Below are 14,660 nucleotides of genomic sequence, written 5' to 3'. Positions count from 1 at the left end.
TGTATCTTTCTCTCGTCAAATAAATAAATAAAAATCTTAAAATAATGATTTTTGTCATATGAGGCAACATTCAAATTCAGTTCACTAAAAAACACATGTTAAGTAATCATTCCAGTTTTCACCTGCATTTAGCAATCTAAATTGATTGTAAATATTCAGGTACACTGAATTCATTATATCCAATTTGAAATTGTTAATTTGCATATGTACTCCATATACTTCACTGTATAAATGTACAGAAATTATAAGTCAGTCATCAAATTTACTTATATACATGAGCATCAATAGCTTTGAACTATAACGATTAGCTTAATATTTTCAGTTATTCTCAACCCTGAATTGGATAAATGTTATACATTTTTTTTAATCTTAAAGAACAGACAAAAATACAATATATAACGATACATACTGTGTCTCCCTGCTATAAAGTTTTCTTCAAAGTTACAATTAAAAAAAAAATCCAAAAAGATTCTGGAGGCAAGGATAATACTTAAAGAAAATAATGCATGGTTGAGAAACCCATGCTCCAACCCAAGTAGAAAGTGTAGAAAGGAAAGCAAAAAGAGAAGTAGAAAGTAAGGGAAACATACAGAAATTAAAAACTCCTATGTCCCCTACTTAAGCCTCACGCATAAGAGAAGATGTTCAGAGGAGCTAGAGCCATGGGTCCCAGAAGTGCCCACACCAGCCAGGCCAACAGCATCTGTAGGATCCCCGATGGCCCTGTCCTGCTCCTTCTTGGTGGCCTGGTGGTGCTCAGCTGCCACTCCCTCGGCTCTCAGGGATGTGACCTGCCTCAGGACCACGGCCTGCTGCACTGGAGGGCCCTGATGCTCCAGCGACAAATGAGGAGACTGTCTGCTAGCTCCTGTGACAACTAACAAACAACTTTGGCTTCCCCCAGGAGGTGTTTGACGGCAAGGCGCTACAGAAGGCTCACGCCCTCTCTGTCATCCATGTGACGAACCAGAAGACCTTCCACCTCTTCTGCACAGAGGCCTCACCTGCTCCTTGGAACACGACCCTCCTGGAGGAATTGTGCTCGGGACTTTCTGAGCAGCTGGGCCACCTGGAAGCCTGTCCCCTGCAGGAGGTGGGGGTGGGAGAGCTGCCCCTGGTGAATGGGGACTCCATCCTGAGGAACTACTTCCAGAGAATCTCTCTCTATCTGCAAGAGAAGCAATACAGCCCTTGTGCCTGGGAGACGGTCCGAGCAGAGATCATGAAACCCTTGTATGCATCAACAGCCTTGCAAAGGAGTCTAAGGAGCGGGAAATGACACCCATTTCAACATCGAAATGGTTCTCTCTGAAGAATACTATCACAGTCCCATGTGTCCTGTGGTATCAAAGACTCTCATTTCTGCTGTCATCATGACATGAACTGAATCACTTTGTCACATGTATTCAGGAATATTAGGCAACATGAAGTCAACGTTACAAACACCTGTTGCTTTCAGATGACCATGCTGATCTGCCTACTTAACTCTTTATTTATTTATTTCACTATTTATAAGATTTAAGTTCTTTTTTATTGTATTATATTAGTTGTATCTTCCCTTTGTGGTTAAGAGAATTGTATATATTTTACATGTATTAAATACTTTATTTTCTGATCATTAAATGTTTCTATAGAAAACTTCTTGCGTTTGTTTCTAATTGAAGCAGGAAACTAGTCTGATTACAACCTGATGAAAGAATGGACTGTACCACTCTCAGTCATTACTTTGTTTTCACATTAGAAGTAATCGCATCGACTTCCTGGAAGTCACTTTGCATGCTGTCGTCACGGGAAAGGCAGACTTCCCAAGTCCAATGCAGTGTCTGTATCTTGGATTTTGTACAAAAACTAACCCTGGGACAAAATTGTAGTGAATTAATATCAGTTATGTTAAAGGGAAGAGTGAGAAGAAGGGAAAACATGAATTTTGTAAGTAGAAAAGGAAGCAGACATGTCAGGAAATAAAATGAAAAGCACCAGATACATTCCACATCACACTGTAGACACCCAAGTGCGAATATTCTTTAGCAAATGGATCGTTCAGGGTCACCCAAGTAGCTCAGTAGATTAAGTGTCTGCCTTAGGCTCAGGTCAGGATGACGGGGTCCCGGATCAAGCCCTGTGTCAAGCTCCGTGTTCAGCTGGGAGTCTGCTTCTCCCTCTCACACTGTCCCTGATTGTGTTCACTGTCTCTCTCTCTGTGTGTCAAATAGTTAAATAAAATCTTTAAACAAAACAAAATAAACAAATCAAAAGAAAAATTATGGATCCTTGATCCTGCCATTCATTCACAGAAAACCCAGGGAGGGAAGTGGTTGCCTGGGAAAAGAGCGTAGAATGAGATATGGTGCCTCAAACCTCCCCTGGTTAAGGGAGAAAAGAGCCACACTGCAAACAAAGGTGGAATGTTCCTCAGGCAGTAGTATAAGAGCGAATATTGGATAAGAGTCTATTTCAAAGCCGAGAAAGGTTTCAAGGAATTGCATCATAGCAAAGGGTACATGGAAAGAGTACATGAAGCCGGGAAGTAGAAGGGTTGTGACCAAGGGCACCGGCTGTTTTTGACTGAATTACTCACCAGGAAACCATACTGCTGACAGAGGAAAGGTGAGGAACAGAACAGAAGCTAGTGACTATAGATAGAGTATACATCTGAGAGATTTATGTTCTTTGGGCTAATTAAACTTCCATAAAAAAACAAAAAAGTAATTGAAATGGGTGATACCCTCTAATGTCTTCTAAGCCATGTAAAGCATATCTAAAGAAAAGCAAACAAAAATGAAAAGGCATATAAAGTGTATCGGAATATTCTGCAAATGAAAACACGCTCTCCTATTGAAGACTCATGAATAGAAAGAACTGAAGATGAATGAGGGGACAGGGCACCGCCCACTGTTCCCCCAGGCCATCAGAAGCCCTCAGGTGCAGCGCCCAGCCCCTCTGAGGGGATCCTACTGGTTCCCCCAGCAGCATCTCAGCTCTGGGCTGTGAGCTGCCTCCTGGCCACGGGCAGCTTCACAGGGGGACCCACTGCTTCTGAACAGAGGAGGAGCATCAGTCCCTTCTCCGGAACCAGGGACACCTCCACTGCGACAAGGTGGGTGGTTGCCAGTTCCAGGAGGTCCATGCCAAGTCTGTCCTCCACGAGATGCTGCTGCTGAGCTTCACACTCTTCCTCCCCTGAACCCATCCCTGCTGGGGCAGCCAGAACACTGGAAACCTGCGTGGTACCTGCAATGGGAGTGGGGGAGCCTCCCATGGATTTGAGGGCCCTGCCCTGGCCTTGAAGATGTGCTACCAGAAAATCCGTCTCCATCTGAGACAGAAGAAACAGAGTGACTACCTTGGAAGGCGTCTGAGTCAAAATCAGGCAACCCAACTCTTCCTCTTCAAATGAGGACATAAGGAAAGGGAAATGATAAAAAGGAAGAAAGTGGGAAAGGGACCTGGAAATTATATTCTTGACCTACAACACTAAGCCACATAGCCATGAGTTCCATCTTTCTAAATCCTCCTCTTTCTGCTTCAGCCATACAATGTGTTGAGTTAAGTTACTCAGCATTGTGGGTAAAATGTCTCTGTGGCAGGACTGTCCCTAAGGGCCGCCGTCCGCAGGACAGAGCTAGCTAAAGTTGTTCACGTGTTCACATATTGCAGGATCCTCTGGTTTCTGGATCAACACTGAACCTGTTGGAACATTGTTCCTGACGTCACAGCTGCAGCAACAAAACAAACCAACAACCCCCAAATGCAAGAAGACAGAAAACAACAACTCTTCTTAGATCCACTCACAGCTGAGGTACCAGGGCCAGTCTCAGCGCTGGTATCAGGAGAGAAAGGAGCTTTCAATCACACTGGCCAGGAGAAGGCACTGGTAGGAACTTGAACTGTTACGGAAGCCTGGCTCGAGGCTCTGTGTGCTTCCACTGGACAGCTACAATGTCCAGGCCTCCCTAGTTGGTGGAGCCCACAGGTTTTTTGAGTTGTACCTTCGGAATCTCCACTAGTCACCCTCTGTGAAGAGCAGAGGGACATCTGCTGGCTTTGTCAGTAGAGGGAGGGGGAAAGCAATCATTCTAGAATAGTCTGAGGCTACCTCTCCACAGTGCTAGAGGCCAAAGGTATCTGTGACCAGAGGACTGCAGGAGGAATGTCAGGAAGAGGGGACAGCACACTTCCCACTGGAGATGCAGGGGTGAGTCTGGACTCTCCAACAATGCACATCCTGGAGACATTAAATCGAAATGTGTCTTCCGTATTTGGAAATCGAGGCACGGTGCTGAAAGTCCTTCCGTCTGACATGAGAGTGGAATAAGAAGATGCCCTAAAGCTTCAGAGAATCTTTGACATTTAAGACTGAGAAGCAGAAGGGGAACCTGTGAAGGGCACAGCGATGGGGCAGCCAGTGCAGGTGGGACGCCACCAGGGAAGGATGATCTCCAGGAAGTGTGGCAGAAGGGAAGATTCAGAATTTCCCAAGAGGAACCTCAGACAGGAATTTATCCCATGGGCTATAGGACTGTGCCCTGCATCTGGAATTCTGCTTCCATCTCCCTGTTTGATCATGAGAACCTCACTGGAGCTCTCTGCAGCTCAGTTTCCCCAGATGTAAAGTGAGGTGGAAATATTCCTAGAGCTGTTGTAATAATGATCATCCTCCAAAATATCATTGTGAAAAAAAATTAAATACCCCTTCGTAACGGGTGACTATCCATTGACTGTAATTATATACACAATAATGTATTATGTATACATATACACTGTACCTATGTCCGCATACTCGATGTGTTCTGGTACAGCACATGTCCCCTTCCTCCACGCCCTCCGAGATCCCATCCTTTCACTCTCCAATCACAGAGTTTCCCTCTCCCCAGTGGAGAAACCTCCTGTGAGCTCCCCTCCCCCTTCCCTCCTCCGGAGCCTCTCCTGCCCATTCACACAGCTGCTTCCTTTTCCTTTGTGGTTTCTGTCTGGCCCTTTTACTTCCAATTACAAAGCCACAAAGAAGAACACAAGTTGTTTGAAACTTCCAGGTTTTTTCAAAACTCTCCTAGCAGAAGCCTTGTTGTTTTCTTTTCTCCTGGTGACTATTGTTGACCTGAGGGAATGTCCCCACTGCAGTGATGTCACAGGGGCAGGAGCAGAGAGGAGATAGGAGCAGGAGGCTGCTGTTCTGTGGCCCGTCACAGTCTTTAGGGGAGGCTGCCAGCGAGGGGGCAAGGTGGGCTAGACAGTGACCAGGTGTGCACAGAGGCTCGTGTTGTATGTAGAAGTCTGTCCCCTGGTGGGAGATTTTCCTCCAGAGCAAGCAAAGAAAGACAAACAAACACAAACAAAAACTTTCCTGGAATGAACAGACTCTGCTAGCATTATAAGCCATGAACTTCAACAAAAATACCCTTAAAAAAAAAATAGAGCAGATACATTCCCAGTAAAAGTGAGCAGAAAGTCCTGAGTTGTTTCAGGTTCGCCATGGTCGTGAGCTATTTCCCGTCCACCCTACTCTGTAGTGGCCTGGTCTCTCCCACATAACGGCATCCCCCCAACCAGAGGGAACACTTGTCCAGTTGCTTCCAACAATGTAACAAGTAGTTCTAGGGTTCGGAACAAGGCTTCAACATGCCATGGGTTGTCTTGTGGATGTTGCTGGTGTTTGAGCCTTGTTTTGATGTGGACTTTGGAAATGAAATACAAGTAGATTCTACATCATGATTTAATTATTCAAAACTTATTCATTGCATCAAGAATTCTAACTGGTATAAATAGAAAAAATATTTTGATAATAACTTGGTGCGTATCTAGCGCAAGAGAAGTTAATTGAGGCCATGAAAATACAGTACACAAAAAAAACATCCAATAAATAATTGAATAATTCATTGGCTGTTAGCAATTTGGAATGATTCTCAGTATCTAGGGACACTGATATTATTATGTCTTTCTACAAATTCTTAATTAGCATTGTACTTTTATATTTCCATTTAAATAAGAAAAATTGAGAAGTCATTCATCATATTTAGATATCCAGTAAAGAATAAGTAGCTTAAAATATAGTTCTCAGTTGAAATTTTTGTCCATCTAAACACTGAATTAAATAAACGGAGTAAAATGAACACTTTCTTTTTAATCTATTAAGCAGAGCTATACATACATAACTATAAAGACTGTATGTAGATCCATGTTACCAAGTTTTGTTGGAAGGTTCAAAAACAAAAATATTCAAAAGACTGTGACAGGAGGTGGCAATAGGAAGAAGAAATGGTTGAGAAACCCATGCTCTACATCCCAGGAGAAAGTGTAGAAAGGAAAGCAAAAAGAGAAGTAGAAAGAAAGGGAAACGTTCAGAAATCGAAAACTCCTGTGTCCCCTACTTAAACCACACGCACAGGAGAAGATGTTCAGAGGAGCTAGAGCCACGGTTCCCAGACGTGCCCACCCCAGCCAGGCCAACAGCATCGGTAGGATCCCTGATGGCCCTATCCTGCTCCTTCTTGGTGGCCCTGGTGGTGCTCAGCTGCCACTCCCTAGACTCTCTGGGATGTGACCTGCCTCAGGACCACGACCTGCTGCACTGGAGGGCCCTGATGCTCCTGCGACAAATGAGGAGACTATCTGCTAGCTCCTGTGACAACTATACAAACGACTTTGGCTTCCCCCAGGAGGCCTTCAACAACAAGCAGCTGCAGAAGGCTCAAGCCCTCTCTGTCGTCCATGTGACGAACCAGAAGACCTTCCACCTCTTCTGCACAGAGGCCTCACCTGCTCCCTGGAACACGACCCTCCTGGAGGAATTGTGCTCAGGACTTTCTGAGCAGCTGGGCCACCTGGAAGCCTGTACCCTGCTGGAGGCAGGGGTGGGAGAGCTGCCCCTGGTGAATGGGGACTCCATCCTGAGGAACTACTTCCAGAGAATCTCCCTCTATCTGCAAGAGAAGCAATACAGCCCTTGTGCCTGGGAGATGGTCCGAGCAGAGATCATGAAACCCTTGTATGCATCAACAGCCTTACATAAGAGACTAAGGAGCGGGAAGTGGACACCCCTTTCAACATGGAAATGATTCCTTCTGACTGATAATATCACACTTCTGGAGTTCTGGCGTGTCAGATATTCACATTTCTGCTGTCGTGAAGACATGAACACAGGCAATTTGTCACGTGTTTTCAGAACATGTCAACTCTACAAGCAGTAGTTGCTTACAAATGACCTTGCTCGTGTCTATTTATCTATTTAAATATTTATTTATGTAAATATTGATAGGATTCAGTTTTCATATAACATGATGTGCACCTTTACATAGCAGAATATAATAAAATATATTTATAATATGTAATCAGTTTATCATTTTTTCTTTATGGAACTTTAAGGACAAAAGGGTTTTCAAAGAGTCACACCAGTCTGATTGTGTAACTCTGTTGGAAATTGGACAGCAGAATGCATTTACCGTCATACTGCATTAACGTTGGAAATGACAACTGACTTTCTCTAAGACAACTTGCATGTTGACCTTAGGTTACAGGACATAACAAATACATATCCTGATGTCTACATCTTTGGCTGTAGGGATATATATATATATGGTTGCTGTAGGGATGGGATCTAAAAACAATCCTCTTATTTAGTGTTTTAATGAAGAAGGAAAGGAAGTGACTTCTCTCACCTGCTGCCTGAGTAGAGAGGTAGAAGCACACAGGAAGTGCACACAGAAAATCTGTGGACCCCTCGACAGGTCACTGGCAGACATGGAGACACGTATGTCCGGTGTCGGGGGCAGGTGAGCTGGCAGTTGACAAGAAACGCCACGGCTGATGTCCACATCTAGCAGGCAAAGCCAGAAACAGAGGTGGTCACACAGGGAGACCGTGTCATATGAGAAACAGACAAAACTTGATTCTGAGGCTCTTCAACCATTGAAGGGACAGGAGAGAAGAGCCACAAAGGAGACGGTGGACTCTTGGCCATACAGCATAGGGATAAGGGAGGATGCTGGTGAGTGTCTTCAAGGAAGTAAATGTGCTTCAAAGACCATCAGCGGATTCCTGGAAGATGTGGATTGAAACTGCCTGTGATGTCAGAAACACAGAAGCCTTTGCTGACCTTCCTGAGAGTCGATTTGGTGGAATGCATAAGCAGAGACCACCCTGGAGCGGGTGGGAGCATGAATAAGAGTGCGTCTGACTTGGAGAAGAATATTCCATGGGATCTGGGAATAATGGGGTTCGTAATTCTGGGCATGGTTTGCCTTTTTATGTCATTTCTTTTTTCCTGAGTGATTTCATGGATTCGATGTTCTGCAAATCATGTTAATATGTTTAATGTTGTATTTATTTTTCATGACTGAACTACTGATGGTGGTTTATCCTGTCTTGGTTCTTACTTCCTTGCACATCAGTGAGCCTCTTGGCTTTAAGAATTCACTTGGCAGAAATGGATAACTCATTCAATCCTTCATCAAATTATCTATTACGACAGATAAAATCATGTTTCCCAGAATTATCAGCTTAATTATTAGTTTCCCTAAGTCCTCCTTGTGACACTGTTTCCTACAGCAGCATAATACCCCATTGCTGTTTTTTAGAGAGTTTGATGTTTTAAGAATTCTTCTCTGTTGCTCGCTGCTAGTATTTCCTCACGTTCGGAATACCACAATGTTTGGTGGATATCCACATCACGAGATTCTCATGCACATAAACAGTGACAGACTTTCTTCAAAAATAAAGGGGGGAAGCCCGGTTAAGCATTCTCTCTCCTAATATTTAGAGCAATGAAAAATCATTGGTCCAATAAGCTGAAAATACATGAATCATGGAAATCCGTGGAGCAATAGTGAGTTGTGCATAATTCAGGAGTAAAAGCAGGTTTAACAATTTTGACAAAATAGCATGAATATTCACTGAACTCATGCACTGAAAGGCACCTAGCAGTGCATCGTCCTACAGAATGGCTAAATATGGTAGCGATGGTCTTATCTTAATTCTGACAGCTATATATGAGAATATTGTTCGTCTCCTCCTACAAAATTCTTGGGAACAGTGTTGCCTACACTGTAGTACCTGACTTGCAAAGGAGGCAGCCTCTCAAACTGGAATTCTGTTGTGAATTCTAGAAAAGGCTGACCCATTCATGCCCCATTGCCAAGAAGGGTTTTTATTTTTCACCAGTGCCTTCTGCAAACATCTGAGAGTTGAGAATAAATATGTAGTGGAAGTGCAGAAGAACATGCTATTTCCTTAACTTCTGGCACCCACCCTGCCCTCTACCCACCACCGCATTCTCATTCCAGAACACACTCCCCTGTCCTAACAGTTACCTTCCTTGCCAAGGCAGAAGTCCCCACAGCCCCCTTGGCATTCACTCTCTTGACCTCTCAGCCTGTTCACACAACAGCTTTCTGTTTTGCTGTCATGTCAGCTTAAAGGTTTTCCTAGGAGCAGCACAAGAAAGCAAGTAGAAAGCAAAAATGCATTGAAATCTCTAGGTTTTGCAGAGCCACCTGCTGGAGAGGCTTTGCTCCCATTTCCATCCAATGTGATGGAATAGCAGCTGTGGCTGAAAGGAAACAGAAAGCAGAACAGGTTGAAGGGTAGCCTAGTGCAGCTTCCTCTTTGGGAGGCCGCCCCCGGTGGCCAAATGTGACAACGGTTGTGACCAAAATGGGACCCCTTCCTAAGGATCTCCCTTCCAGCTACAAAAAGCCTACTTGTGGACACCCAGAGATTTTAATGCTGTCATAAACCCATTTCCTTACTCTATGACAAAGAATAAGTCTTGTCCTGAAAATCCCTATCGCCATAGTTGATTTCAATCCAGTGTTATTGATTATTAAATACTGGAAAGTGTTGCAGAACGAAGCAGCAAAGGCCAAATTCAGGGGCGAGGGGAATGAACATCCCTGCCAACATTTTTTTAAAGATTTTATTTCTTTATTTGAGAGAGACAGAGAGGCAGAGCCTGGGAGGGGGGTTGGTCAGATGGAGCACTCCGCACTAAGCAGATGGCCTAATGTAGGACTCGATCCTAGGACCACGAGGTGATGACCTGAGCTCAAGGCTGATGCTTAAAGGACTGAGCCAGCCAGGCGCCTCAACCCCAACCAACTTTCCATCCCCAGGCATTGCTCTTCAGTCTGCCAGGGGAGGTAGAGGAGGCAGGGCTCAGCGTTGGTTGTCCACAGTCAGGCTGGGAGACTCACCCTGCACTACTGGCCACACACAGACAGCCAAGCTTTGGCAGCTTCAGGAACCAGAGTGCCCACTTGCCCTCCCTCACCCTCCCTGTCAGCTGATTCCTGTGCTGTGGAGCTCAAGGCCCCCAGATGTCTGGTCCCACACAGAAACATGCTAATTCCAGGGCCCCTCAGCAAAGAATCCCGGAGCTCAACTGTACCTGTGTTGGAGCACTGCCTACGTTCTCGTTACACCAGGAGTAGGACACTCCTTTGCTTAGAAAACCACAGCTGACTCTGGAAACATGAAAGTGTTGGAAGTCAACAGCAGTGTGGGAACCTGGAAGGAGAATGGAAATGGGGAAGTGTCCACTGGTTTAGTGACTTATCCTCAGGAGGTGGAACAGTAGGACAGTAGGGCAGCATCGAGTCAACTGTCTCTCTGGGTCCTTCCCCAGACTGAGACGCTTCAAGTGGACGCTGGCAGCACAGAGTTCTTCTAGGCAGATGTGGCCCATGGTAGTGTCCCCACCACGGGTGACCCTGACAGGACAGCAGCCTGCAATGTGTTCAAAGAAGGAGGGTCAGTCTAGTGCCAGCTGCAAACCTAGATCTCACTGGCAGAAAAATCTAATGTCTTTTGAAATCTGTAATTGTGATGCCACCCACTTTCGCTTTCTTTTTCAGTGTTCCTCTGGCTATTTGAGGTCTTTTCTGGTTCCATTTAAATTGTAAGATTCTTTGTTCCATTTCTTTGAAAAAAATGGATGGGCTTTTGATAGGGATTGCATCAAATGTGTCAATTGCTTTAGGTAGCGTAGAAATTTTCACAATATTTGTTCTTCCAATCCATGAGCGTGGAACATTTTTCCATTTCCTTGTGTCTTCCTCAGTTTCTTCCATGAGTACTTTATAGGATTCAATACGAATTCTTTCCTCTTTGATTAAGTATATTCCTAGGTATCTTGTGGTTTGGGGAGCAATTGTTAACGGGGTTGATGCCTTACTCTCTCTTTCTTCTGTCTTGTTTTGGTGTAAAGAAATGCAAGTGATTTCTGTGCATTGATTTTATATCCTGACACATTACTGAATTCCTATACAAATTCTAGCAGATTTGGACTGATGTCTTTTGGGTTTTCCACATATAGTATCATCTCATCTGCAAAGAGTGATAGTTTGATTTCTTCTTTGCCAGTTTGGATGCCTTTAATTTCTTTTTGTTGTCTGATTGCTGAGGCTAGGACTTCTACTACTGTGTTCAATAGCAGTGGTGGTAATGGACATCCCGGCCGTGTTCCCTGAACTTATTGGAAAAACTCTCCATTTTTCTCCACTGTGAATGATATTTGTGGTGGGTTTTTCATTAGATGGCTTTGATGATATTGAGGTATGTACCCTCTATCCCTACACTTTGAAGAATTTTGAACAGGAACGGATGCTTTCCTTTGTCCAATGCTTTTTCAGCATCTATTGGGAGTATCATATGGTTCTTATTCTTTCTTTTAGTAATGTATTGTATCACATAATGTAGTGTATCACATAATGTATTGTATCACATTGATTGATTTGAGGATGTTGAACCAACCTTGCAGCTCAGGATTAAATCCCACTTGGTCATGGAAAGTCATTCTTTTAATGTACTGTTGGATCCTATTGGCTAGTGTTTTGGTGAGAATTTTTGCATCTGTGTTCATCAAGGATATTGGTCTATAATTCTTTTTGATGGGATCCTTGTCTGGTTTGGGGATCAAGGTAATGCTGGCCTCATAAAATGAGTTTGGAAGTTTTCCTTCCATTTCTATTTTTGGAGCAGTTTCAGGAGAATAGGAATGAGTTCTTCTTTAAATGTTTCTAGAATTCCCCTGGGAAGCCGTCTGGCCCTGGGCTCTTGTTTGTTTGGAGAGTTTTTGATGACTGCTTCAATCTCCTTACTGGTTATAGATCTGTTCAGGTTTTCTCCTTCTTCCTGTTTCAGTTGTGGTAGTTTATATGTCTCTGGGAATGTATCCATTTCTTCCAGATTGTTAAATCTGGAAGATTGTCAAATTGTCAAATCTGCTGGCGTATAGTTGCTCATAATATGTTCTTATAATTGTTTGTATTTCTTTCATGTTGGTTGTGGTCTCTCCTCTTTCATTCATGATTTATTTTATTTGGTTCCTTTTTGTTTTCTTTTTGATCAGTCTTGCCCAGGGGTTTATCAATCTTATTCATTCTTTGAAAGAACCAGCTCCTGGTTTCATCGATTTGTTCAATATTTTTTGTGTGTGTGTGTCTATTTCATTGATTTCTGCTCTGGATCTTTATTACTTCTCTTCTCCTGCTGGGTTTAGGCTTTCCTTGTTGTTCTTTCTCCAGGTCCTTTATGTGTAGGGTTAGGTCGTGTATGTGAGACCTTTCTTGTTTCTTGAGAAAGGTTTGTATTGCTATATATTTTCCTCTCAGGACTGCCTTTGCTGTGTCCCCCAGATTTTGAACCATTCTGTTTTCATCATCATTTGTTTCCATTAATTTTTTCAATTCTTCTTTAATTTCCTGGTTGACACATTCATTCTTAAGACGGATGCTCTTTAGTCTCCATGTATTTGGGTTCTTTCCAAATTTCATTCTGATGGAGTTCTAGCTTCAGAGCATTGTGGTTTGAAAGTGTGCAGGGAATGATCCCAATCTTTTGATACTGGGTGAGACCTGATTTAGGACCCAGGATGTGATGTATTCTGGAGAATGTTCTATGTGCACTGGAAGAGAATGTGTTTGTTTTTTTTTTTTTTTTTTTTTTTTTTGCTTTGAGATGGAATGTTCTGAATATATCTGTTATGTCCCTGCATTTCAGTGTGTCACTTAAGGCCTTTATTTCCTTGTTGATCTTTTGTTTGGATGGTCTGTCCATTTCAGTGAGGGGAGTGTTAAGTCCCCTACTATTATTGTATTCTTGTCACTGTGTTTCTTTGATTTTGTTATTGATTTATAAAATTGGCTGCTCCAATGTTATTGGCATAGATACATCCAATTGTTAGACCTTGTTGGACAAACCCTTTGAGTATGGTATAGTGTCCTTCCTCATCTCTTATTACAGTCTTTGTCTTGAAATCTAATTCATCTGATATAAGGATTGCCACCTCAGTTTTGTTTTGATGTCTATTAGCATAGTAAATTATTTTCCACCCCCTCACTTTAAATCTGGAGGTATTTTTGGGTCTCAAATGAGTTTCTTGTAGGCAGCATATTGATGGGTTTTGATTTTTTTATCCTTTCTGATACCCTGTGTCTTTTGCTTGGGGCATTTAGCTCATTTACATTCAGGGTAACTATTGAGAGATATGCATTTAGTGCCACTGTATTGCCTGTAAGGTTACTCTTACTGTGTATTGTCTCTCTTCCTTTCTGGTCTACTACTTTTGGACTCTCTCTTTGCTTAGAGGACCCCCTTCAATATTTCCTGTAGAACTGTTTTGGTGTTTACAAATTGTTTTTGTTTTTGTTCTTCCTGGAAGTTTTTTTTATCTCTCCTTCGATTTTCAATGATAGCCTAGCTGGATATAGTATTCTTGGCTGCATGTTCTTCTCCTTGAGTGCTCTGAATATATCACACCAGTTCTTTCTGGCCTGCCAGGTCTCTGTGGATAAGTCTGTTGCCAATCTAATATTTTTACCATTGTATGTTACAGACTTCCTGTCCCTTGCTGCTTTCAGGATTTTCTTTTTGTCACTAAGACTTGTAAATTTTACTATTAACTGACGGGGTGTGGACCTATTCTTATTGATTTTGAGGGAAGTTCTCTGTGCCTCTGGGATCTTGATGCTTGTTTCCTTTGCCATATTAGGGAAATTCTCTACAATATTTCTCTCCAATTTACCTTCTGCTCCCCTCTCTCTTTCTTCTTCTTCTGGAATCCCAATTACTCTAATGTTGTTTTGTCTTATGGTGTCACTTATCTCTCGAATTCTCCCCTAATGGTCTAGTCATTCTTTGTCTCTCTTTTCCTCAGCTTCTTTCTTCTCTGTCATCTGGTCTTCTATATCACTAATTCTCTCCTCTGCCTCATTTATCCTAGCAGTAAGAGCCTCTAGTTTTTATTGTACCTCATTAATAGCTTTTTTGATTTTAACTTGGTTAGATTTTAGTTCTTTTATTTCTCAGAAAGGACCTTTATTTCTGCAGACGGGGTTTCTCTAATATCTTCCATGTCTTTTTGGAGGCCATCTGTCACCTTGACAATCATCATTCTGAACTCTAGATCTGACATATTACAAAAGTCCATATTGATTAGGTCCCTAGCCTTCAGTACTGCCTCTTGTTTGTTTGTTTGTTTTTTTGTTTTGTTTTGCAGTGCATTTTCCCACTTTGTCCTTTTATCCAGATAAGAATATATGAAGGAGTGAATAAAATACTAAAAGGGTGACAAGGACCCCAGGAAAATGTGCTCTAACTAAATCAGAAGAAACCCAAATCATGGGGGTAAGAAATAGGGTACAAAGAGTTCAGATAAAAAAATTAAA

The 14,660-nt window shown here is 42.8% G+C and overlaps 1 protein-coding gene and 1 pseudogene across 1 annotated transcript; both read left to right on the top strand.

Annotated features, from left to right (window-relative positions):
• Positions 1 to 717: 717 nt before the first annotated feature.
• LOC131812611 (interferon alpha-1/2-like) lies at positions 718 to 1,279 on the top strand (annotated as a pseudogene).
• Positions 1,280 to 6,467: 5,188 nt separating this feature from the next.
• Positions 6,468 to 7,055, top strand: LOC131812130 (interferon alpha-1/2-like). Its single transcript, XM_059141232.1, has one exon. The coding sequence runs from the start codon at positions 6,468 to 6,470 to the stop codon at positions 7,053 to 7,055; it is 588 nt and encodes a 195-aa protein (XP_058997215.1).
• The last annotated feature ends 7,605 nt before the right edge of the window (positions 7,056 to 14,660 follow it).

This window comes from Mustela lutreola, chromosome 12 (genome assembly GCF_030435805.1).
Source record: "Mustela lutreola isolate mMusLut2 chromosome 12, mMusLut2.pri, whole genome shotgun sequence".
NCBI classification, from domain to species: Eukaryota; Metazoa; Chordata; class Mammalia; order Carnivora; family Mustelidae; genus Mustela; species Mustela lutreola.
The sequence above is the reverse complement of the archived record's forward strand: the minus strand, read 5'-3'. Positions and strand labels throughout refer to the sequence as shown.

What these genes read in the sequence shown, in the direction of transcription:
- LOC131812130 (XM_059141232.1), top strand. Translation starts at nt 6,468, where the DNA reads ATGGCCCTATCCTGCTCCTTCTTGGTGGCCCTGGTGGTGCTCAGCTGC.